The sequence below is a fragment of the Gracilinanus agilis genome, chromosome 3 (assembly GCF_016433145.1).
Source record: "Gracilinanus agilis isolate LMUSP501 chromosome 3, AgileGrace, whole genome shotgun sequence".
Lineage (NCBI taxonomy): Eukaryota > Metazoa > Chordata > Mammalia > Didelphimorphia > Didelphidae > Gracilinanus > Gracilinanus agilis.
Window position 1 is genome coordinate 144803973 of NC_058132.1, and position 27322 is coordinate 144831294.

At 35.9% G+C, this 27322-nt stretch overlaps 1 protein-coding gene across 1 annotated transcript in view; it reads right to left on the reverse strand.

Annotated features, from left to right (window-relative positions):
• Nucleotides 1–27322, reverse strand: part of SGCG (sarcoglycan gamma) — a 250839-nt gene that overhangs the window by 76888 nt on the left and 146629 nt on the right. Inside the window, exon 5 of the mRNA XM_044668296.1 lies at nucleotides 13496–13615. Within this exon, the coding sequence (XP_044524231.1) occupies nucleotides 13496–13615 (120 nt within the window). The remainder of the gene's footprint in view (nucleotides 1–13495; nucleotides 13616–27322) is intronic.

A 27322-nucleotide genomic window follows, 5' to 3' on the forward strand; every position in this document is an offset into this window, starting at 1 on the left:
TGGAGTCAGGAAGATTTGAATTCAAATCCAGTCATTTTACTAGCTGTGTGACATTGGAAAATCATTTAAACTTTGTTTGCCTCAGTTTCCTCAAATGTAAAATGAGGATCACAATAGTGCCTACCTCCCAGTACTGCTGTAAAGATCTAGTGAGATAATATTTGAAACATGCTTAGTATAGTGTCTGAAACATGGTAGTCACTTAATAAAAATTTCCTCCCTTCTTTTTATTCCTCCTTCCCTGTTTCTCTTCAATTCCTTCCTTCCTTCCTTCCTTCCTTCCTTCCTTCCTTCCTTCCTTCCTTCCTTCCTTCCTTCCTTCCTTCCTTCCTTCCTTCCTTCCTTCCTTCTTTCCCATACAGTTAGAGCAATGATAAACATTATTAAGCAAAATGAACATATATGCAGGGCAATTAGTAGCAGCAAATGCGAAGAACATGGTGGCCATGTTTTTACATAGTATTTACAGAATGAAACAAAATCATCATGAAGACTCAGGATTAGAACACAATGAAAAACAGATGGAAAATATATCAGAGCTGTCAACTGGCAGCAGTAGTGAGCAATTGCTCTTCCTAAGGATTTCAGCTATAGCGTTTCATGGAATTTAAAATGTCTACCGTTATATTTCATAGACGAATGAAGCCCTCAATTTCACTCTCCATTCTAAATGATTTATTCAATATTTATTAGTATGTTGATGGTGCATCTGCCTCAGTTTTTGCACTATATACTCTGATTCATGAACCAATATGTTGATTCCTTTCTTGTCCCTGCCCTTCCCTCTTTCTGAATATGGGTTTAAGGAAGCTTTGAAATTTTCTACTTCTAAGTCTTTAAAACATTATTTTAAATATAACATAATACAATACAAGATAACAAAATGATCACAAACCACTGCTCTGTACTTATCTCCCCACAATACAAAGCTTATTTCACCTAGATAAGAACCTTATCTTCTGTGAATTAAAAAAAAATATGGTTGATTAGCTCTCTAAACTTGGTCTCAGATTGAATTCACTGATAACAAAGAGTTCATCAAAGAAAAATCAATGACAATCAGCTTTATAGCAATTTATCACTTAAAATCCTTGTCAGGGACCTAGGAATAGTTGTTGTGCAGGTGGAGCTCAAAGTAGGTAAATTTGCAATTCTTTTCTGCAGCTTACTTAGCCAATCCTTTCAAGAATACAACAATTCAATCAAGTCAAAAGTTTGTTATGTAGTTGGTACTTTCCTTTTCAGAGGACAGTTCAAGATGTTAGAATGCTTCTTATTCAAAGACAAAAACAAAATGGTCCCTGCCCACTGGAAGCTTACAGTCTACTGGAAGATACAACTTAGACACAAATAAATAAGTGAGTGGTGATCTGAAGAGGGAAAAGATCTCTAAGGAATGTGTAATCTTGAAGGAACACAAAAATTCCAAAGCAGAGCTGGGAGAAGGATATACTCTAGGCACTGGAGATAATGGCAGCAGTGGGTATTTGGTGACTGGGAATAGTTTGGAGTAGTTTAACTCAGCTAAAGAAATAGTGTAGCTAAAGGGGGATACTGTGCAATAACATTGGAAAAATAGGTGGAGAGTCCTTAAATGCCAAGCTGTAGGATTTTGTCCCAGAATTAAGAAGAAGTCATTGTAGGTTTTTAAATGGGGGAGAATAATGCAGAATTAAGAAGAAGTCATTGTAGGTTTTTAAATGGGGGAGAATAATGTGGTAGTAAACTATCTTTGAAAGATGATTTTGGCAGCTATGTAGAGGACTCATTTGAAAGAGGAGAACCTGGAAGTGGAAACCAAGAGGGAAACATATAATACAGGGATAAAGCCAAAGGAAAAAAGATAAGTAGTCTTAATATGCTTTAAAAATAATATCATTGGTTATTTAATATTACATATATGATACATATGTATAGTATATAAAACAGTAATTTTTGAAAAATAGTAATACAGTTTTTTAGGGCTGAGAAGGAAGAAATAGAAGAGATCTTATAATTTTACCATTATTTATTTTATAGGTGTGGGCTCTAAGGATCAGTCCCACAGAGGTTGGTTATTTCCTCCAATCCATCAAGCCATCAATTAAAAAGCACTGGTATGAGAAGAACTCATCACCCCTGTCACTATTCCAAATAATCATAGAAAATATAATGTATACGCCAAAAATGATACACACGATGATTGGTGGGGGAAGTAATCCAGAGAAAGATGGAACCTGACTCTGAAGAAAAGTGACATTAAAGGAAATGCATTTCTCTAGGAATCACTTCTGGAAGCTTAAAACCTCAGTGTCATCAATTCCCTTTAAGTTAACCTGTGTCTTCTGTTTTATGCTTTAAGAAATGTTGGACATTCCCTCCCTTTTATGCTCCAGGGCATCTAAAGGCCAGCCACATTCTTGGCATTCTTGGCTAGTCCATTGCTTCCTAACAAGCTGTTTGTTAGCAGCTTCTTTTTCCTCTTGCTATTTGATTTGATTTTGAGTCCTTCACATACTATTTAGGTCATGTTCAACACTTTCTACCTTGCTCAACTTTCTCCTGAGGGCTACTTTGCTGGTTTTGGAGAAACCCTTAAATCACCTTTCTTTCCCTCTATCCACTATTATATTATCTTTATATTTCCAGAAAAGAAAGAGAAAAACTAGGGAAAAGTATACATTACAAGGCTTTGCTCTTTTTCTGTGAAAAAATTCCATGCCTTTCTTTGTCAATTCAGCAATCTCTTGGGAATTAAATCACTAGTTACTCCCTTAAATCTTTCCTCAGGTTTATAGCAGAAAGTTATTTTATGTAGAATGACTGAAAGTTTGCTTTAACCAGGATACCAATTCTTGTGCTTTTTCTCAAAAGCCAACTAATTTTTATGTAAGACTTTATAAAGGAGACATATTGTTTTTCTGTTTGAACATTTTGACCTCTTTGAACCTAAGGGATTTTGGGGGGATACCTCCACTGTTCACTGAGGGACGCATAGAGGTTCGAGATATGATTTCACTGGTACCGGGAACTTTCAGGTAAAGAAACTTCTACCAGTGAAGTTAGCAACTTTTCTTTAACTTTTAGTCTTAGAGAGCTGCCTAGAGTACAGAGATATTAGGGGACTTGCCTAGGGTCATGTAGCCAGTTATGTGTCAGAGTTTTGAGATCTGAGCAGATCTTCCTAGCTTTGAGACTGGCTCTCTATGTTTGGTCTAGCATACCCTTTCTATAGAATAATTTAAAAAGAAAGCCATGCTGTACTTTCTTTATACATCTAAAGCTTCTTCAAGAATTATGGATATCTGGGGCAGGAAAGCAGCTCAGTGGATTGAGAGCCAGGCTTAGAGACAGGAGGTCCTGGGTTCAAATATAGTCTCAAGATACTGACTCTGTGATTCTATATTAATCCCCACTGCCTAGCCATTACATCTCTTCCATGCTGGAACCAATACACAGTACTGATTCCAAGACAGATGATAAGGATTATGAAAATTTTATTCCTTCATATCATATGAATTATGTTGAATCTTGTTTATACTCTGAGCTCATCTATTATAAGCACTTTCAAAAGCAAGGATGAGTATAATTAATGCAATATTTATTTCTTATTTGTTCTAAGTGCTTTGTAATAGGCTACTGCTTTGTGTCAATCTGTGCAATACCTTGTGCAATGATCTAAATGTTAACTGCTAAAAAACAGTTGTTGAAAATGATGATGTTATACATAAAACATGCAGTATTTGTCAGATACTACACTATTAGCCTTATAAAGATAGAAATCTGTCTTTGGTGAAAGAAAACAACTTCCCTTCAGCAGTAGATTATTTTAGGGAACACTGAAGAATTTGTACAATTTATTACAAAATATCTAGAAGTGTATACCACTCAGAAGTTACTTTGGCTTTGGTTTCATAAATTCAAGAAATTTCTTCAGATTTTGTGCCTGAACGGCTCGCAGAGGATTTACTAGTCTCTGAGAAGGCTTTTGGCAGAAGCTCTAATGTTTGTCACGTAATCAAACTTTAAATCAACAGAGAGTTTATGCTTTTGAAAGGCTATAACTTCCCAAGTTAACTGCTATAGCTTTATCCGTGTTATTTAGAATAATACTTAGACCTCTGAGAGGCAATTTCTGACATCATTACTTTAGTTTAGTTTCTTCTAGTTGATATTTTAGATGATTTAAACATTCCTAGAGTCTGAGGGCTTTGCATATTCTTGAGATTAAACTTCTGGGGTATTTTTTCGTTTTTGCTTGTTAATCTAAATCAGTGGTTCCCAAACTTTTTTTGGCCTACCACCCCCTTTCCAGAAAAAAATATTACTTAGCCCCCTGGAAATTATTTTTTAAAGAATTTTAATAGCAGTTAAAAGGAAAGATAAATGCACCTATGGCCATCACCACCCTGCCCTGGATCTCTGCAGCACCCACCAGTGGGCGGTGGCGCCCACTTTGGGAATCACTGATCTAAATTAAACTCCAATATAAATTAAGACAGACAATATATTTAATAATGAGTGTATTCCAGAGGGAAAAACAAATGTAAATATAAAGGAAGGTTTAATGAAGCTGGGAAAAGATTTGGGACTTTTCATTGATATGTAAACAATTTTGGCTCACAGGGCCACAGGCAACCACATGCTGTTGTAAAATGTGACTTCCTACAAGATATTTTCTTCTTAGTGTTCTGTTTAAGTTGCAAATTCTAAAGCAAGATTCCAACAGATAGGGAAAACTGCCATTTGTAAATCATTAGATTTCAGATGTACTGGGAAAAATAAAGCTTATAGACCTCCATTTCTCTTCTTGCCATTCATGCCTACTATGTCTTTATGGAAAAAAGACTTCATAAATCTAGATGCAATTTTGTCTTTTGGTTTTGAAGAGAATGCTCTCTGTAGTGATTATAAGTTCTATCTGCAGGGCAGAAATGGTGCCATACAAAGAGTATTGGCTTCTGGAGGGGCTAGATTCAAATCTCATCTCTGATGATTACTAACTGTGATCTTGGGTAATTCATTTACCCTCCCTTAGAGTAATAATGATAATGGCAACTAGCATTTACATAACATTTTAAGGTCTATAGAGTATTTTACAGATATTATCTCATTTGGTCCTCATAAGAACCCTGGTGATCATATTACCTCTACTTTACAGATGAAGAAACTGAGGCAGGCAAGTTAAGTGACTTACCCTAGGTCTCTTAGTGTAAGGATTAAAATGGATATAGACAAATGTAAATAGAAGTATTAATATTTTAATTAAAGCCATGTTGGTAAAAAATAAGAAGGTCATGCACCTGCTATTATTTAATTCAAATTGCCCACCATTACCTTCTCCCTCCTGGCTGCCTCCTACCAAAGAGAGAGTCCCAATCAAGTCCTCTCTATTTAAGCTATGCTTTACGTTGGCTCATGTCACCATGTAAGACAGGAAACCTGTTGAATCATGGGACATGTAGTTTCAAAGTCCCCTAAATGTCCACAGGAAGTTTATGTCATATATGTAAATATTTAAGGCTCAAATGAACCCCAAATTTCCACTAACACATTAGGTAGAAATGTCTAAGGTCAGATTTAAACTCAGGTCTTCTCAGCTCCAGGTCCAACACTGTCTACTATACCACCTAGTACCCTGGGCCTTGATTTCCTCATTTCTAAAATGAGGGGCTGGACTAGATAGCCTCTGGGGTTCCTATTTTCTAGCTTTGGAAGAAATTGTCTCAGTTACAAACCTATAACTCTATGACCCGAAAGGCCAACATAGAGCTGACAGTGCTTTCTACAAGTGAACCCATATGGAAATCATACCCTGATTAACATTTATAGTTCCTTATCCAAAGAGTTTAAAATAGTTTGCAACTTTTCTTTTTATTACTGTGGCTGGATTAAAGTTTGCTCAAGCAGAACAACTCTGTTCCTCATAGCTGTAACCTGTCTGTCAGCTGCACATTTTTGTTATTGTTTTTTTTTTCTCTTGGCCACTGACATACCTCATTACTACATGATGTGTTTTAATGAATTCCTAATGAGTTTGCTTGGCTCTTTAAAAGAATATTGAAAAAAAATCCCTAGAAAGCAAGTATAAAAGGGCGACCTGAAAGGTGAGGGGTCTGGAATATATGTCAATTGGGGTCATTGGAAATAGTTAGCCTGGAGAAAAGTTGACTTTTGCTCCATACTTAAATTCCTTATGAAACAGCGCATGGGTATGGGATTCTATTTCTGGCTTCTGTGACAGAAGGTTATAGGAGGAGTGGGAGAATAAAATAATGACTGAATTAAAGAGAATAAAATTATTGCACAGGAGATTTAGATGGATTTGGACTAGTGAATTAGGTGAGAGTCTGAATTTTGGAAAGAAAAATTAGGCGAAATTAAAGAGACCGAAGAAAATTTGAATAATGATTTCCAGACCAAAAAACTAGTCTAGATTCTAGTTATGAGACTCAAGATAAGCAAGATCAAAGAAAATTGCAGTGACTATAAAAAGATTATGGTAGACTAAAGAAGGAGGATAAGGTAATAGCCAATGCAAAGTAAGGAAAGTGAGAAAAGGTAAGTGATATAATTAGAAAATTAAGTGACTATAGAGTGGACTGAAGAGTGCAACAAATTAGTGAAACAGCCAGGAGATTGGTTCAAGGTTGAAAAAAAGTAGGCCTATCTGTGGCTGAGTTGTTGAAACAAAGGAAAGGAATTTGATTTGGGTTATCAAGTTAATAAGATGTATTATAAGATCATTAACTTCCAAGGTTCTTCCTCTTCCCAATCCCATGATGGTTAGGCTATTTTTTCCTCTTAAAGGCAAGTAATCTAGCTCTGAGACTTGGTCCAGGAAAATTCATTATTGTAGTTTCCTAATGGTCATATTGATGTAGCTACCTGGTTATTTATGGATATAAATGGATTTTAAGCTTTTCAGACTTGGTAGATGTTTAAGGCATCACATTTTGTACTATTACCCAGATTTACTTCTATATTAGACAATGGAGGGCACCTCTTTCTCAATAAAGTAATTCAGTATCCTTTCTAGGCTCTGGCTAAGTAACATCTTTTTTTAAATTGTTAAATGACCTATGAGTGATTCATTTCAGTCTTCTCTCAGTCCTAAGCTATCAGCATGCCAGGTTGAATTAGATCATTCCTATTAACAAGAAGTGAGAAAACTAAAAACCTTTATTGAAATGTTAGGGTTGAAGTGTAAATTTCATGCTTAAATGAAAAAAAGTCCCAGAAAAGAGTACAGAAACAAAGTTCTGGCTCCTCTCTATGTTAGTTTCTTCCCAGCTTCTTTATGTCTCTCCCTTCAGGGACCTGAAGCGAGTTTGGAACAGCATGACTCCTTTCTTGAAGCTAGAAGCCAGGAGACCAGGATCTCTCTCATCTCTAGCTCTCACTAACATTGCCTCTCAAGAATGCACCGAGCACTGAGTAATCAATCTCTACCAATAAAGAAAGTCTTATGCAGAAAACCCTTTGAGCCAAGGATTATGTATTTTTAAGCATTTTTAGGAAATAAGACTGCAAATCTCAACCATTACAGAAACTGGGAGAAATTTTGCAGTTTTTTGCATTGAGGATGTGATGTTTGTCTTTCTAACACAGTTAAGTAATTTTATACTTCAAGTGTGGGCTGAGTTCCTTGTGGAGTAGAAGGCAGAAGAAAGTGAAGAATGTCCTTTCACATTCTAGATTGCTAAAAGGAAGGATTCCAACAAGAAACCGAAGCAAGCTTTCAATGGAGGAAATGTAAAGGTGAAGAAGCTTGATCCTTAGTAAAATGATGTCTAATGGAAGAATGTTACATAAAGGGGACAAGAAAAGAAAATAACAGTTAGCTAGAACTTAGAGAAAAAGACTTAAGATTCTTTCTGAAGAGAACTGGGTATTCCGAGGAGGAAGAAGATACATGTCCTTCTAAAAACGATACAGTTGTAGGAGCTATTAAGTGATCAAAGCTGGCCTGAGAAACTTCGTGGCTGTGTGTCCCTGGCAAGTCACTTAACCCCTATTGCCTAGCCCTTACTGCTTGCTTTTTTGCCTTGGAACTAGCACATGGTATTGATTCTGAATTGGAAGGAAAGGGTTTTCCAAAAAAAAGAAAAACAAAAAAAGGACCCTGAATGAATTCTTTGTCACCTAGTGAGGGACAAATGAAGAAGATAAGAGAGGAAGTGATTGGTAGTAGAAATATTCCCTGCTTAGAGATACTAGGGCAGCTATTTGTTAATTTATTAAATCTAAACAACTCTATATTCATATAGATTATACATATGTAACCTATATAAATCTAAACAAAAGGTCTATTGTCCAGAGCATGTCCAGGATGTAACAGAGAGCCTCCTAAGACTTTTAAAAAATGGAGGACAACTACTTACTTTTGGTGACTCACAAATGACACATCCTCCAGAAACCTAAAAAGTATTGCTAGCATTGTTGAATGGTTATGTGCTATTAAGAATAAAGAAGGATAAGTAAATGTGGGATGGGGTGTAATAGCATATGCATTGATGTACACTTAGGTAAGGAAATTCAGGGACCAAATAAGGGCATATCTGTGACAGACAGTGAAAAGAGGTTGAAACAGAAGTGCTTTTGTCGTTGGATTATACTATATACTTCCTGGATCAAAGAAGGAAATGGGATTTTGGAAAAGGTAACAAATCTGGCACAGAGGCATTATATAATAACTACAGAGAACAATTATCCAGTCCTTTGCTGGAGCTCTTTCTCTATCTCTGTCTTTCTCTGTCTCTGTCTCTCTCCATCAAAGAGAAGTTAATAACTATTTCGTGACTTGCTTTAGTGCTAATTTTATTTTTCAAAAGATGGAGGAACCAGAAAAGAGAAATTCTATTCTTAATATGGTTCTTACTAACAGAGAAACTGGTTGCTGTAATAGAAAAGATGGTAATCTTGAAGGGAAGTAATCACTTCATCCTACAGTTACAGAAGAAAGAAAATCTAAGCCTATGAGACATTCACCTTAGATGCGGCACAAGCAGATTTCAAAGAGTTCAGAGAAAAGATAGGATACCATGGAGTGAAATGCTACATGGGAATTCAACCCAGGAAGGATAGGAGATGCTCAGGACTAAAATTCTGAAGACACAAATGGAAAGAAGTCCAGAGGGCAGAAAAGTTAGTTTTGTCTGAAAACAACAGTGTGAATGCAAAGGGAACTTACCAATCAAGTTAATTTTTAAAATCAATGGACAGAGGGTAGAAACATGGCCAAGGAACAGATGTTGAGTATAAAAACCTATTAAAAGGCTGTAAAAATAAAGTGAGGGATGCTAAAGATTAAAATGAATTGAAACTGGCAAAGGAAGTTAAAGGTAAAAAGGGGGCTTTTGTTAGCTTTCTTGGAAGAAAAAGGAAGATCAAATAATAGATAGTATCTTTCTTGGGTTGGATGGGACAGTGATTACTGATGACTGACATTAACTATAATTGATCAATTAATTTCAGATGATTCAGAAGCCTTTCTGGCTTGATAGTACTTTCTAAACCTTGTGATCCTTTGCATAGTCTTTAAGAACCCTGAATGAGAGGCAGCTGATGGTACAAGTCTGACCTTAGACACTTCCTGGCCTATGTGACCTGGGCAAGTCACTTAAGCCCCATTGCCTATACTTTACTGTTCTTCTGTCTTGGAATCAATACACAATTTTGATTTTAGGGTAGAAGGTGAGAGTTTTAAAAGAAAAACAAAGCCAAACAAACAAACAAACAAAAAACTAACTCTGAATGCCTTCTATAATGTAACAGAATTAAACCCTAGTGGAAAGTTAATCCCTTATACCATTGGATATTACTTAAATGGCAGAATTGGTATTAGCTTATAGTTTTGTGTTTCTAATAAAAAATCTTAGATTGTTTTTAAGTAGGGTTTATGTGTTGCAGGATAACACACAATTTTAATCTCTTTCAAATTGATTATTTGGTATAGTTTGATATCACAATTCAATATTGATTTTTGATAGTATTTTTTGCTAAGTTGGGAAAACTTTCCAGATGTACAAAATGTACTCTAACATTAGTTTTAAGGTTCCCTCTCTCATCCTAGGAGAGAACCTATATTCTCATTGTCTAGCACATAGTTGATGCTTAATAAATGTCTACTGAATCAAATTGCATGGTAAGGTAGGATTCAAATGTGCTATCATGATATCCTACTTCATTTCTGAAATGATTGTGAAAAGGTCAGATAAGGTCTCATCCATCCTCCCTGGTATGATTGGATAATCCTCTTTAGAGTAATCTTAAGATGTCAGTGTACTTCTTGGGGGCAGCCTAATTTGCTTAATTCAACAGTTCTAATGTTGGTATTTTTGCTTTTTTTTTTTTTTTTTTTGAGGCATGGATCTTGTTGTCATTCCAAACAATTTTCCTGTAATCTGGTTAATGAAATTGATATTCCAACTCTTCATAATCATTTTGGACCAGTTAAACATTCTGGAAAAAAAATATGACCATTTAAGGATCTGGCTAAATTCCAGTTTAATTAGTGGAATTCTACCCAGTTCCTTCATGAATCTAATTAAAGAATGATTCTTCAGGCCCTTGGCTAACAATTGATTATATTGTTTCTATTTAGGAGTCATTGTCCAAATTCCCCTAAATGAGACATTTAGGATTCAATGGTACAGTTAAATAATAAGTATGCTATCTATAGACTTCTCCCCCGGTGTTCCTTTAGGTCTAAAGTCTATAAGGTCCATGAATTAGGAAATGGAGTCTCAGCATTTTCAAGAGAGAGAGTTCCCTCTATTCTTTGATAGTTTCTCCAAACCCTTGAATCAGGGAGAAGGATAGCTGGGAAAAAGTTCTCCTTCCTAAGTTCCTTATGACCAAGTAGATCTCTCACACCTTCTCTTCTCTTTCACTCTTTGATTGTACCTCCAACAGGTCTATTATTACTATCAAGAGTAGAGACATAGGCACCTCAGTGTGTAGGTAATGGGCAAGAAACAGTGAAAAGTGAAACAAGTGAAAAATACCGTTTAATCCCAGTGGGTCCTTGGGATGCAGTGGTTCCTATGCAATTGTCCCTTCTGCCCCTGGGTCAAGAAATCCAATAATTCCCTTTCAATAGGGTTGTTTATTCTAATAATAAACCAGGGATACTACTCCAGTGGTGCATGCCTTCAAAGAAATGAGGTTCTTCTTAAATTTCTTTTTTAATCTGGAAAAAATTTGTTCTATATCTTCTTATTACATTTGAGCTTCTCTGATAGCATAAGCTACTCCTTCAGCATGTGAAGGAAAAAAAAGTTTCCCTTTGCTTTTTCCTTATACCTGTGCTGATATGTATGTTTTTAAAAGGAGAATATTACTACTGAAGATGAGAAAAGTAAAGTTCTGGGGAAGTTATGCATGGATATAGTTAGAAGAGATGTCTGTAGTTACCCAGTCAAATCTATATTTTTTAAAGAGCCTCTTATTCATATACCTAAGGAATAGTCAGATCCAATCAGCTCTGGAGAGCCAACTGTTAAATTTTAAGTGTGAGTATTTACACTGCAGAAAATCAGAGCTTGATATATTCTTTTGTTGATTGACTTTAGAAAATGATGGGGAATATTAATAATATAGATTAAATTTAAGATAGATTATACATTTTTTTCCTTCCAGAGAGCTGGTTATTAAACATTTATCACCACTCTCCTGAGGGGAACCCATTACCTCCTAAGGTAGCCTATTCTGCTTTTAAATATCTCATTAGGAAGTATTTCCTTACATCAAGCCCAAAATTGCTGCTTTGCCACTTCCCATAATAGCTCACTCTTCTGCTTTCTGGGTTGAAGGAGAACCTGCCCAATCCCTCTTCCATAATACTAAAAGACAACTCTCATTTCTCCACCTAGTCTTTATTTCTCTAGGCTCAACATCTCTAATTCCTCTTATCAATCTTCACATAGTATGAACTGAAGACTCTTCACCATCCTGGTTGTTCTTTTTATCTTTTCCATTCATCAATGTCCTTCCTAAAAATTGTACCAGACCTAAACTCTAGCAAGTCTAGATATTATCTGATTAGGTCAGAATACAAGGGTATTAACTTCTTTCTGGATATTATGCCCTCCTTTTTTTTTTTCTTTTCTGTTCTTTCAACCCTTTCCTTCTGTCTCAAAACTGATATGAATTATCTATTTCAAGGGAAAAGAACAGCAATTGAAGCTAAGTGACTTGCCCAATCACACAGGTAGGAAGTGTCTGAGGCCAGATTTGAACCCAGAATCTCCAGGCTTTCTATCCCTTAAAACCACCTAGCTGTCCCTACAAAGCCTTTCTTAAAACAGTCACATCAGTTTGTTTGGCATCATATTAATGACGCCTCATATTGAGTTTTTAAAGTTTAATTTTGTGAATTCAGTTGTGAAAATTTACTTTTTTTCTCCTATTAAATTTACTTTTATTTGATTTAGTCTAATATGCTAGCTCAATCTGGTCATAGTATGTTGTGTTCATTATCCCACCTAAATTTGTGTAATCTTTGTATGAGAAAATCATGATATCTGTACATTTATCCAATTCATTGAATATCCAATAATCAAATTCATTGTTAAGTATTAAGAGTGATGTATAAGCTACTAGAGCTCTCCACTGAAGGGAAAAGTGGAGAAAAGTCACTCCTGAGAAAAATTCTCAAGTCAGTCGAGAATTACTTATGCACTCATCAGAATGTGGGAGCAGACTGGCCAAATGCCATGCTATTCAGTTCTTGCACAGCAAAAATAAGACGTATATATTCCCTCATGCCACGTTATATAGAGTCCTGCCCTTGGAACGTATTCATTAGGTGACCCAGTTCTCTAAACATGAAAAATATTTAACAGGATCTAGGATTACAGAAATGCTGTTGGAAGTCTAACCCTCTTATTTAATAGATAAGAAATGAAGGTCTGCATAGGTTGGGTGATTTGTATGAGGCCAAATGGGTAATGAGTGATGAAGCTGAGATTTGAACTCTAGGTCCTTTGATTTAAATCCATCACTCTTTCCACTACACCATGCTACCTTCCTGAGGTTCAATGCCAAATATATAATCAAAGAGTCTTTTATGATTTCTCATTCTTTATAGTCCTAAATGCCCTATCTACTGACCACCTGCAAAGATCAACCATAGAATGAGTAAGTCAGAGTAGAGAGAAAATGAATGGTTAATGAAGTAGGGGGAAAAAAGTACCTGGAATGTTACTTGGAACACATATATACATAGCATCAGAAGATGAGAAATTTTTGGTGAAATTAAATGGGAGAGGATAAAAATATGATAGGTTAGTAGGAGGGGGACAGCTCATGTTCAAAAAGATAGTTTAAATAGAACTTCTAAAATTTTTAAAGGTAATTTCAGTCATGAAGAGGGAAAAAAAAAGCCACCATCACTAAAAGATTTTTCTTATTTGACTGAAACATAGTAAGTGGATAAAAATGTGACTTGCTCTTGCAAAGAGCAGGCACCACACAATGAACTGTCCTGTGGCTCCCTACAAAAGCCACAAACCTGTTACTCGAAGTTTATCCGTCCCAACCACAACTTCTTTTTCATCCACTGTAAAGAGTGGGCGGCCATCCTTGGAGTTGATCTGGAATTGCTGACTGTGGACTTCTACCATTTTGGGACCTGAGGAATATATTACAATATCCAATTAATAAACAAACAGATGCAATAATAATAAATAAGCATTAATAAACAAACATTCACAGAAACCAGATCCACCAGCCATTTCCAAATTATTTGAAATTTAATTGTACTTACTAGCCATTCAATATATATGAATTTTTCACTTCTAAGCCTTTCTGGGTAAGTATAGTTTCAAAACAGAAAGACAAAATAAGTTTCAAATTGAATCCTTGCTGAAAACACTAATGTGTTGGCAATTTATGGGTTGATTTTGCTATAATTTTTCTAATTTATCATGTTACAAAGAAAAGAAGATACAAGGTTATATTTAGCATTTTTTAGAGACTAGAGACACACAGTGTATACACTGCTAGACCTTAAGTCATGAAGAACTGAATCCAAATTCAATCTCATACTTTTTAATTTAACAAATAAAACTTATTCATTTTATATCTTGTAGTGTCCTCTATCTCTTGCTTAGTTTTAAATTCCTCCCTTTTCCATAGATCTGACAGGCATTATATTCAATATTCAGCTAATTTACTTATAATAGCACATTTAAATTATTTATCCATTTTGAACTTATCTTGATATAGGGTGTGAGATATTGATCTAAACCTAATTTTTAAATCAATTTTTTAGAAATTAAAAGAAAGAGGTACTTTGGTGAGGGTAATGATAGATATCTCTTTAAGTATTTTAAAGACAAAAAAAAATTGGCCTTGAGCTACTTTTACCTGGAAGGAAGAAATAGGAGCAAGAGGTGGGAGCTTAAGAGACCAATATTTAAACTTGATATAGGGGGTAACTGTGTAATTATCAGAGTTATCCAAAAGTAAAATGAATTGCCTTGGGAGAGAGTTGGTTTGTTTTCATTTGGGGTAGGTGGTAGATGGGGTTCTTATTCAGGGATATGCCTAACTAGGTGGCCCCCAGGGTAGGTCCTTTTACCTCTGAGATTCTGTGACTTCTACCTAACTAAATCTGCAGATGACATAAAAATGATTCCAGTAGAGATAACAAAGATGTTGGACAATAGAATCAGGATTCAAAATCAATCAATCAGCATGTAAATAACAGGGGTAGTAATAAGAGTAAAGGCAAAGTCATTAGTTTGGTTTAACAAATTGCCTAAATACAGGATGGAAAGGCCCTGGCTTGATAACAATCTAAGTGAACAAGACCCACAGGTTCATAATATTGACTCTGGTTAATATCAAACCAACAGTTAATGGTTTTTCTGAAAAAAAATCAACAAGATGTTAGGTAGAAATCTCATATCTAGAATGACAGCAATTACATCTTTCCCTGATTATATGAAGAAAATTATGTTCAGTTCTGAACACCATATTTTAGGAAGGACACTGGCATATTAATGTTTCTTCAGAGGACAGTGATTTGAAAAAAAAAATTGGTGACCTTGAAATAATGCCTAATAACAAATGACTTGGTAATGAATAGCATTTAGCTTGGAGCAAAGAAAACAAGATATATATGAAAACTCTTACAAAATATGAGACACATATAGTTTAGGAACTGGACCTTTGATTTCATTTGGTATAAAGAACTCCCCAATGAGGAAATTCCTTCTACCTATTGACTTCATAATTTTCTTTGCCACTTATAGTCTGAAAGAGTTGCCTTGAGCAGTGGTGTCAAACTCAAATAAAAATGGGCCCCACCAAACTATGCATAAGGGTCCCTGAGGCATCATATTGACTTAGAAAACCACATATTAAAATTATTTATGTTCTACCATATTTTTATTTATTTTGTTAAATATTTTCCAATTATAGCCCAGTATTATCACTGGGTGAATTGTGGTCATTTGGCAGTGTATTTGATAACTCTGGTGTAGAATACTAAACAATTAAATAACTTGCCCAGAATCACACAGTAAATTTATGTCAAAGGCAAGATCTGAACTCAAGTCTGCTTTGAGATCAACTCTATTAATTATGTCAAGCTGTCTTTCACAAAATTTGAAGCTTTTAAAGAAAAGAGCACATAGTTATAGCCTGTGCTGCTCCAGAGGACAGGGCTACAACCAGTGGCTGGGAGTTAGAAAGGCACTGATTTTGCCTCAAAATGTGCTAAGAATTTCAAACTACTAGATCTACTGAAGAGTGGAAAAGGTAGTCTCAATGAAGCAATGAATTCGATGTCACAGAAAGTGGTCTTGCAACAATATCATAGAGAGAATTCCTACATTAGGTAGGCGGTTGGTCTAGAATAGATAAGTTAAGGTACTTTTAAACTCCTAGATTTATATATATTTATATAATAGAAAATTTTCCCTTGTCATCTTCATTATGTAGTTCTGGAGTCATCTAGATCCTATAGCATTGGCTGGATTCTTTATAAATGTAGTTATTAAACATTCTGATTACTTTATATGCAAAATTCCTTGATCTGCTCTTTTCCATTTCTTGTTTATCCTAAACCATTGCTTTTCTTTAATAATTTGTTAATTGCCCAGCAATTCTGTCTTTTTTTTTAAGGCTCCATTTTTACTTTTTTGCCCATTTCAGTGCTAGGCACATAACAAATTCTGATTGATTGATTTTCTTCCTACACTCATTCCTTTGATAAATTCATTCCCTCTTGTGACTTTTAACATTCAATTTTATGTTGTTGAGTCATAAATCTACCTCTTCATTTCTAGTGTCTCACTTGGATTATCATTCCATATTTTTGACTACCTGTCTGCTTCCCCACCAGGATAGCCTTTGGTTCCTTTAAACACTCTAAATTGAAAATGAATCTCATTATTTTCCATCCAAAATCTGCTTTCCAACTAATTGATTTTTTTTAATATTACCTACTAACAGGTGTAATCATGGTAATTTTATTTAATTTTATTTAATTTTTTAAAATTTTTTTTAGAAAAATTTTCCATGGTTACATGATTCATATTTTTACTTCCCCCTTTACCCCCCCCCCCCCATAACTGAATGTGCATTTCCACTGGTTTTAACATGTGGCATCTATCAAGACTTATTTCCATATTATTGACAGTTGCATTGGTGTGGTGGTTTTGAGTCTACATCCCCAATCATGTCCACCTCAACCCATGTGTTCAAGCAGTTGTTTTTCTTCTGTTTCCACTCCTGTAGTTCTTCCTCTGAATGTGGAGAGCGTTCTTTTCCATAAATCCCTCAGGATTGTCCTGGGTCATTGCATTGCTGCTAGCCAACTAATTGATTTCTATCAGCAGTACTACCTTTTATTTGATGACCCCATTCTAAAAATAAGTTTTCATTTTTAAATTCATCCTTTTTCTCCTTTACTCACTCTGCAATCAGGTCCTACAACTATTTCCTTTGACATTTTGTATTTTCTAATTCTGTTTTACTTTCACTGCTATTACCTCAGTTCAGATTCTTATGCTTGAATGGTAGGAACAGTCTCATAGCTGGTCTTCCTGAGCCTAATCTCTATCCTTTATGCCATTCTAGGATGACAGGATCATGGATTTAGATCTGGAAAAGACTAAAACTTGTCTATTCTAGTCCCTTTGTTTTATAGATGAGGAATTGAAGCCTAGAGATATTAAATAACTTGCCCAAACCCTCATAAGAAGTGAGAAGCGGGATTAGAACTCAAGCTTACATCCTGTGAAGGCAAACATCTCTGCAAGCATCTCTGCTGTTTATTATATAAAATCTCAACTAATTTGTTTGCTTTGCAAGGCACATTGCATAATTTAGTCTTAACCTCTTCACTGTTATATTATCTCTTTCAGTTAGGTTGATATGCTCACTACTCGACAAGTGAATTTTAGTATTCATTTGTTTATGGTTCTTCCACATAGATTCTCTTTCCAATAAAAACCTAATCCTTCCCATTGTGAAATTAGAAATCTTGAACCCTTGGACTTCATCTCCCAGAATTCTTTTCCCTTCATCCACCTAGCATCCTTACATATTGTAAATAAGTCTGCTGTAACAACACCCACTCATTTTCTTTTCCCGTATGTGTGGCTGGGAAAAGCTGGTTTTACTCAGGCTTTTACTTTTGTCTTTTTATTCCTTTTACTTCAAATTATTATTAAAAAATCTTATTAAATATAATATTGGAGTTATTGTATATTCATTTTTAAGTTTAAACCATCCTTCAAAGTATATTTAGTTAAGTGGTTCAGCAGAGAGAATATTGTACTGGGAGTCAGGAAGACCTGAGTTCAAGTTTGGATTCAGCAATTTGGCAGTTGTACAATCTTGGGCAAGCCATTAATCTCTCCTAGGTACAGTTCCCTAGTCAATATATTAGAGGTAATAATAGCATCTACCTCATGGGGTTGTCATGTGGCTTACATGAGTTAATGTATGTAAAATTATTTTCAAATCTTAAAATTCTATATAAATGCTAGTAGTTATCATTATTTATTATTGTTACTATAGGTCTAGTTTGGAACTCACTTTTTCCATGAAAACTCTGAGAAGTCCATTATTCATTGATCTCTCTTCTCTGAACTCCACAGTGGAAAATTTAGTTATTTTCTTTGTCATACACCTAAGTTTAGTTTTCTATTTTCTAACTAGACTATAAGCTTCTGGATGCCTGGGGCTGTGCCATATAATTTTGTATCTTAAGACACAAATGAAACGGCACAGATGAGAGGAACTCAATAAATACAAAAGCTGTCTCTGTACAACCTTACTTTATTCATCTTTAAGGATGATTAATTAATAACAAATAAATAAATAATTGAGGATTATAAATCTTCAGGAACTCTAATTTCAGATACAAATTCCTGTGTCATCACAATATAATAGAATGAACATTGGACTAGTAATCAGAAAAACTGGTTCTAGGCAAGAATCTAACACATATTTGTGTGACCTTGGATAAGTCACTGACCTCTTCACTTCAGATCTTGAAAAACAGTTATTTAATCTCTTAGTTTCCTGATCTGAAAAAACAGGTAGTTGGAACAGATCTCTGAGGGAGGACTGAATTAATTCAAACATAATATTCTTAGTACTTGGCACAATGCCTGTCACATAGTAGGTGCTTACCAAATGTTTATTTATTGATTGATGCTTTACTTAAGAAAAATGTTGACAAGCAGTTATTTTATTTGGTCAACAAAATTCTTAGCATCTAGTTTGATTTGGGTGGGGGGGCCAAATCATGCTTTTGGGATGCTGTGGTTATAGATACTCTGTCCTTTTTTAAAACTTAGTCCTTTTTTTAAAAAAAACAAAGAGGGGCAGCTGGGTAGCTCAGTGGATTGAGAGCCAGGCCTAGAGACAAGAGGTCCTAGGTTCAAATCTGGCCTCAGACACGTCCCAGCTGTTGTGACCCTGGGCAAGTCACTTGACCCCCATTGCCTACCCTTACCACTCTTCTGCCTTGGAGCCAATTCACAGTATTGACTCCAAGACTGAAGGTAAGGGTTTTAAAAAAAAAGTAATAAAAAAAACAAACACACCCTTACCTTCTATCTTAGAATCAATTGTAAAATAGAAGAGTGGCAAGGGCTAGGCAGTAGGGATTAAGTGATTTATTCAGGGTCACACAGTTAGGAAGTGTCTGAGGCCAAATTTAAACTCAGGTCCTCCAGACTCCAGGCAGGGTGCTCACTGTGCTACTTAGTTGGCCCTCAACTCAGTCTTTCTCATTGTCCCTAATGTACCTTCTAACTATAAACCTGAGTATTCCCTCTCTTACATTGGCTTTTTATGACTCTGGTAAGAATTTTTCCACCATTTAGCTTTGAGCTTTCACCTGAAGACTCATATTTCTAGCTTATTATTGTGTCTGCCAAGGTTGCTCTTCAAATCCTGATTAATAACAGTTATAATGAGAAAATGAAAGAAAAATGTCTGTGGATTCATTTATCTTAGAAGCTGGAGTTATCTTTCTCATTGGAAGTTCACAAAAATATTTCTTCGGCGTATTACTTTAAATTTTCAAGAGGCACGACCCTGAAGTTTGTTCTACACTTATTATTTTTTATCAAGGGCTAATTGCAGAATTGTCAGCAGTGAAAAGCTTTAGCAGCACAGCATTTTCATGTCGGCTATAGAAATATTTCCATAAAGCCACATAAACAAAGAAGATAATTTAAAAAATCTGTCAAGGGCTTTGTTAGAAATTTATAAGAATTTCATATCATAATAGAAACAGCTCATCTTTATTTTATGAAATAAAATTTGTTAAAGTATATTTATACATTGAACTTTCATTGAAATATAAATATTAATTTTTACATTACAAGTTCAAATTCTGCTTTTCCCTAGAGGATAATAAGTTCTTATCAAAGAAGTACTTAATTCCTTAAAAATTATTCAGAGGAATTTGTAACTAATCTGACTATTTGCTATAGTCTAGTGTATTTTTGGCTGTCATGACCTAACTGGACATTGATTTTTTTTTCATCAGAAACCTTTAAGAAAGAAATTTTACTTTTTTATCTTTGAGATAAGAAAAACTTTATTGGCAAAATGGTGATTTTTTTTTAATGAAGGCCTTCTGGGACAAATAAAGAAAGAAACGTTAATGATTTTATGACATTATTAATTAAGTCGAGTTTATGAAACTAGCTTCAGGGGTTTCCTTGTAAAAGGCCATCAAACCTTTTCTTATGTACATCATGCCTCATTAACACTCTTTTCTGCCTGTTATGTCTTTAATGAAAAAATGCCATCATTTGAAAACAAAATGCCACAACATTGATTAAAGAAACCCACAAATCTGTTAGAAATGGTATAACATTCCATAGCAGTCATTTGTACATGGTAAGTGTACTAATTGTCACCTACAAATGAACTCACAAATTAATCCAACAGTAGTTTTGCCCAAATGGATTCTGTTAATTTTATTAAACTAACTCACACTAAGAGACAGGAGAGAGGAGAGAGAGGGTGGAAGAGGCCTTGGAATTAGGAAGATGAGGATGCAAGTAAGCCTCAGCTCTGACAAGTAGTAGCTGTGTGGCCGTGAGCTTAATCTCTTAACTGCTGTCAGGGCTCCAAGGAATTGCCTAAGATTGCAAATTACAGAGCAGTTGCTGATATGTACTGAGGGAAGGAATTTCCACACTGAGAGTTTCCTAATGAACTAAAATACAGGTCTGGATCCCTCTTACCACTCCATTGTAAATGCCCCATCTGCATGCACAGGCATGTTGGAATATGACAGACCCTTATGGTAGAGAGGATGTGGTAGAGGGGAAATGCCATTGGATTTGTGGTAAAGAAGAAATGGGTTCTTGAATCTTGGATGAGTTTTGTGATCCCTTATTATATGAGGGGTTTGGATATAATAGCCTTTTTAAGGTCCCTTTAAAAGTTAAATCCTATTGCTCTTCAGCAGGTACTTTTAAGAAAATTAATTGAATTCAACAAATCTTTAGGAATACATACTATATGAGGGGCAGCTAGGTGGTGCAATAGCCAGAGTGCTGGGTCTGGAATTAGGAAGGCTTGAGTTTAATTCCAGCCACAGAAACATAGTAGCTGTATGACTCTTAGTAGCAAGTCACTTAATCCTAGTTGTTTCAGTTTCCTTTATCTGTGAAATAAACTGGAGAAGAAAATGGAAAACTATTCTGGTATTTTTTGCTAAGAAAACCTCAAATGGGGTCATGAAGGGTTAGATGACTAAAAATGACTGACCAGCAATAATAATATTATACTAGGGGACATAAAATGTTCATATATGGCATGCTTCTTGTCCTTTTTGAGCTTTAACACCAATTTGGGGTGGGGAGTGATGACACACAGTATAATAAAATATGACATTTGTTTAGGAGTGCTGTAAAGCACTATGTGGGATCAAATTAGAATAGAGAACTGGAATAAGGATTGAGTAGGTTTGGAAAGTTTCCTGGAAGAGGTTGTTCAATCAACAAGCATTTACTGGACATCTAATCTGTGTAAGGTAATGTGCAAAGTGCTGGGAATACAAAGAAATGGAGGAAACTATCCCCTGATCTTAAGATGGAGATGACGACATGTAAACAACTATGTATAAACAAGATTTAAAAAAGATGAACTGGAGATAACAACAGAGGGAAGACTTACTCTTACTGATAAAAGTGTCGTTCTTATATAGAAGATAGAATTTTACCTAGGCATTGAAAGAAGCCAGGGATGTCAGGAAAGGGAGAAACAGGATACTAGGAATGGCAAGGAGGTCAGTTTTATTGGATACCAGGGAAGGAGAGAGGGAGAGAAAGAGAGTGAGGAAGATGGAGAGGGAGAGGGATAGAGAGAGGGAGAGGGAGAAAGAGAGGGTAAAGGAAAGGGAGAGTGAAAGGAAGAGAAAGAGGGAAAGGGAGAGAGAGGGAGAGGGAGAGAAAGAGAAAGAGGGAAAGAGAGAGAGGGGGAGACAAACAGGGAGAAGGAGAGAAAGAGGAAGAGGGAGAGAGAGGGAGAGGGAGAGAGAGGAAAGGAGAGAGAGGATATAAGAAGACTAAAAAGGTAGGAAGGGGCAAGATTAGCTGAAAAAGGGGGGATTTAATTTTTCGTCCTTGAGGTAATAAGGAGTCACTGGAGTTAATTGAATGGGGGCAGGATGTGTGACATGGTAAGACCTAAGTTTTGGGAAGATCAATTTGACAGCTGAGTGGAAGATGCACTGGGATGCAGAGGGAGTTGATGCAGGAAGATGAACCAAAAAGCTGTTGCAATAGTCTAAGAGTGATGTAATGAGAGTTTGGACCATTGTGATGGCAGTGTCAGAGGAGATTAAGGGGTTATGTCTGAAAGATGTTAGGAAGGTAATAATTGACATGATTTAGCAATAAGTTGGATGGGATGAGAGTGAGGAGCAGGGTCATAATGGGTAACTGGGAGGAGAGTGTTTTTTCCTTAGTAATAAGAAAGTTAGAAAGAGTGGAAAGCTTTGTAGAGAAGAAGATAATGAGTTCAGTTTTGAATATGTTGAGATTATATAACATCTATGGGATAGCCATATTGAGATCTTTAAGAGGTAACTGGAGATGCAAGAGTAGAAATCAGGGGAAAGATATGGGTGGATAAATAGATCTGGGAATCATTAATTAAAATAAAAAAAAGAAGTAAGGAAAGAATAAAGAAAGGAAAAAAGGGCTTATAAAATTCCATCCACGTAGTGAATGAGCATTGTGCTAATCTTTACAAATATACTATTTGTTTTTCACAACAATTCTGGGAGGTAGGTGCTATTGTTACACACATTTTATAGTTGAGTAGGCTGAGGCAAACAGATATTATGTGATTTGCTCAGGATCACACACCTAATAAGTATCTGAGTTCAGATTTAAATGCAAGTCTTCCTGACTTCCAATCTAACACTGTGCTACCTAATTTCATTTTAACTTAATCCATGGGAGCTGACAAGAGCACTAAGTGAAACAGTATAGACTCTATACTATAGAGGGAGAAGATGGCCCAAGATAGAGCCTTGGGGTGGGGGTATCCATGGCTAGTGATTATAATTTGGATGGTTCAGCAAAGGATGCAGAAAATGATCAGTCAGTCATCTAGGAGGAAACCTGGAAACACAAGTGCTTCAAGAAAAAGAGGGGGATCAATAGTGTTAAAAACTTCAGAGAGGTCAAGATGGATAAGAATTGGGAAAAGGCCATGAGATGTGGTATTTAAGGGCAAGTAGATTTTCAGGGATGGAGAAGGAGAGATAAAATTAAAGTCTTGGGATTAGAGAACACTGTAAGCAAAAGCAGAGAAGTCAGAAAGTTCATCAAGTGTATAAAGGGATGATAAGTAATCTAGTTTGATTTGTGTTGATTATATGGGAGAGAATAGTATTATTCAACAATATTTGGCCAGATAACAAGTATTGAGCAAGACATAATTTCTCACTTTCTGAAAGTACATTTTCTTGTTACATTTACAATAACACTAAAAATCAATTTCAGTTCAGAGCATGGTGTACTGCTTAATTCATTACATCATGAAAATTCTATAACCAGAAAAGGCATTTTTTAACGGACAGGGAAACTAATATAAAGGAGTTTTCATGAGTTTTACAAAAGAATCACATGTAAAGAAGTCAGTCATGTATTCCAATTCAATAAACACTAAATTCCTACTGTATATCAAGCCTTTCCATAATATCACTCAGGCTGAAAAATTATTATAGCCAAATGAGCTATTCTCACAGTGAATTAAATGACTTATAAAAGGAGGAGTGTGTCAACTCATGAAGAATTCAAAGATCCTTCCAGGCCTAAATCTTTAATCCCATAACATGGCCAAATAGGGAATTCTGGCACTTTAAACAAAGCACCCAATTTGGCTTTTTCTACAGTTTGTAAATAGAGTGCTTTATTTAGTTTGTGCAGGCATGGTTCTAGTAGGCAGTAGAGAAATGGTTTAGAAAGTCATAAGAAACCGAGAAAATAGCTAGGTGCATTTATTTCTAAAATCATCATGTCATGATTTTCTATACATCTTATATGTACTGCAATGAGCTTTCCATATAAAATAATAGAATTAATTCATCAAACAGTTGGAAAAGAGATTTTATAATCACAAAAGATTTCAAAATTAAGGTTAAATTATGGTTCTAATTGTGAGCAAACAATGAAAAGTTATAGTACAACATCTATATTAAATGATGAATCTCTGCTTTGGTTTGGAATTTTTTGGCACGATATTTGGAAACTTCATCCTGCTCCCCGTTACTGCCCCCATCACAAAGGTAATTAGAGCAATTTGGGTCTTTGCCTTTTAAGAACTAAATAAATATAACTACTAACAATCATACTGAATAAATGTAGAGTTTTTAGGAAAATAACATTTTAAAATGTTTTTTAAAAGTATATGTGGGGGGCAGCTGGGTAGCTCAGTGGATTGAGAGCCATGCCTAGAGACGGGAGGTCCTAGGTTCAAATACGGCCTCAGACACTTCCCAGCTGTGTGACCCTGGGCAAGTCACTTGACCCCCATTGCCTACCCTTACCACTCTTCCACCTATAAGTCAATACACAGAAGTTAAGGGTTTAAAATAAAAAAAAAATAAAATAAAAAAAAAAGTATATGTGAACAAGAGACAGAGATGAGAGAGAGAGAGAGAGAGAGAGAGAGAGAGAGAGAGAGAGAGAGAGAAAGAGAGAGAGAGAGAGATGTTGTGAGGATTATTTAGGTATTAGTTTATATATAGTTAATGTGGACCCAGCAGGAAGGGCTGGAGAATTCCACATGACATGGGGAAGCAGGAAGTGGCTTGCACTCTCTGAGGACTCCATGGTGGAAGTTACAGGTAGTAACTGATTCCCTGGGAGACCTCAAAGCTTGTGGAGTTGCACCCTGATTCCCTGGGATCCTGGAGTGTGTTGAAGGTTGGAAGCAGAGGACATCTACCCTGCACAACAGCACTGAGTAGGGAGTGATCTGAGATCTGGTGGACAGCTTGTAGGCTCCTCTCGGTACTGGGCTGCTTTGGACCATCAGTTCTGGAGGAGTTCGTTCCTGGCATCCTGAAAACATCTCTGGTCTCTACTGTGAGGATTCCCACTCCAGTCCTGTTATTCTCTGGGCCCTGCCTAGCTTAGGTTTTAGTTTAGTGTAGTCAAGCCCTTCCCCTGCCCCTGTGGTCTGCCCTTAGCTTTTAAGTGTAGTAAACCCTATTCCCATCCTTAATCTTAGTTTGTCCTTGATTAAATGTGTTGCCTCAACTTATAAACTCCTGCCTTTACTTTGCTGATCATCATGGGCCTAGTCTTGGTGCTTCAGAGTGGCAGTTGGACCTAACAGCCAATTCAGTAACAGACACCCTTTTGCTGTTAAACTTTAGTCTCCCTACTTGTTGGGCCCCTTCCTGTCATTCATGTCTCCCACACACCCACCTGTTTACTGTTTAAGGCACCTTTCCTTGGCCATCCTCTATTACAGAGACAAACAGGGATAGACAGAGAGAGGTTTTAACATTGTGATGTTATTCTCCTAATGCAAGAAAACTGCATTAAGAAACTGAGAAAAATCTGTAATCACTATTTTATAAATAATATTTCAAAAACCCATCTATTGCCATAAGCTTTTCTCTATGTCAAACAACAAACAGTGACTTAAGGGTGCTCAGTTAGCTCATAGGGCTAACTCATATTTTAGGGGGGTGTTGAAAGATGCTCAGATGCTCATGTTTTGAAATATAAAAGCCTCGTTAATTCATCTTGTCAAATAAATATCAGTAGCAATAAAGTTTTGCCTAAAGAGACTTGCTGTAATTCTAGGTACTGATCTAACTTTGAATGAAACATTTGTTCTTCTCTTGGTAGTTATAAATATCCAGTCTTTTCTAAACAGATCTGGGAATAATTAGTCCTTGTGATTAATTCATAGGCATCTAAATACCTTCAGTATAAATTTGAAATAATATTGTAGAAATTAAACTATCACTGAAATAAAATGGGCATCAGACCAGAACAAGCAACAAATAACCTAACATTCAGGATTTATTCTCTGAGTTTTTTTTTAATCCTCAGTAGTAGTCCAAAGTTATATCATAATCCATGATCTGGATCACACTGTATTTTGAAGGACACCTTTCCAATAGAGAAAAGGACAAAGTCATTAAATAAATAAAATAAGGGCAGTGAAGTGGGACAATAGGTAGCTAGAGCTTTGGACCTCAAGTCAGAAAGACACTTAGTAGCTATGTGATCCTGAGCAAGTCACTTAACCTGTTTGCCTCAGTTGTCTCATCTATAAAACAGGAATAATACTACTAATAATACAGGACTGTTGTGAGGATCTAATGAGATAATAATTGTAAAGTCCTTAGCACAGTGCCTGGCTCATTGTGAGTGTTATAAAAATCTTAGTTACTACAATGACAATGACATTAAAAAATTAAAAAAAATCAAACCATCAAAAAGATTGAGATTTTTCTCTAAGTAACTGGGTGACCAGTTAAACTCTGAATGTTTTTGAGTTACACTTTTCCCCTTTTATCTATAAAACAATGGGATTGAACTAGATAATCTCTCAGGCCCATTATAGCTCTAAAAGACTAGACTGTAGTCTTGGTATGGTAAGCCAAGAACCATATCAATCCTCTACTGATTAAAATGGGGCACTGGCATGGAGAATACGAAGAACCAGAGCAGTTATTGAGGCTTCAGAAGAACTGGTTGCAAGTAACTAAGCATAAAGATATTTATGCCCAAAGAACATTAGAAAGAAGCAAACTGAGATAAGTCTTTGTCTTATTTGGCCTCCTGCTCCCAAGCAGAACTCTTGCAGAATGAACCTTGGTCCTCTCCTCTTGTCAGCCTCTTTTCAGACCTTGTAATGATCCTGGATCGATTTCTATTTCTGTTCCATTTGGTTCAGGACCTTCTGGCTCAATGACCCATAGTCCTAGTCTTCCAAAGTCAAAATGATTTTCTAAAGCAGAAATTTGACCACATAACTTCTCTACTCATTAAGATCCAGTCATTCTCAATTGCCTCCAGGATCAAATATAAACATTTCTTTTTTTTTTTTTTTGTATTTAAAACTTCCTACCATATGGCCTCAACCTACCTCCCCCAATTTACGATTTATTTCTTCCCTCTTTTGTACACTGTAGTCCAGGTAAATTGACCATCTTGTTGTTTCCCTTAATGGCCCTTCATCTTTGGCCTCAATACCTCTGTACTGGCTATTTAATCTGTGGAATATTTTCCTTCACTTCTGTCCCTAAGAATCCATAGTTTCTGTCAAGGCTCAGCTTTCTATATCAGACCTTTCCTGATTTGCTAGCTATGTG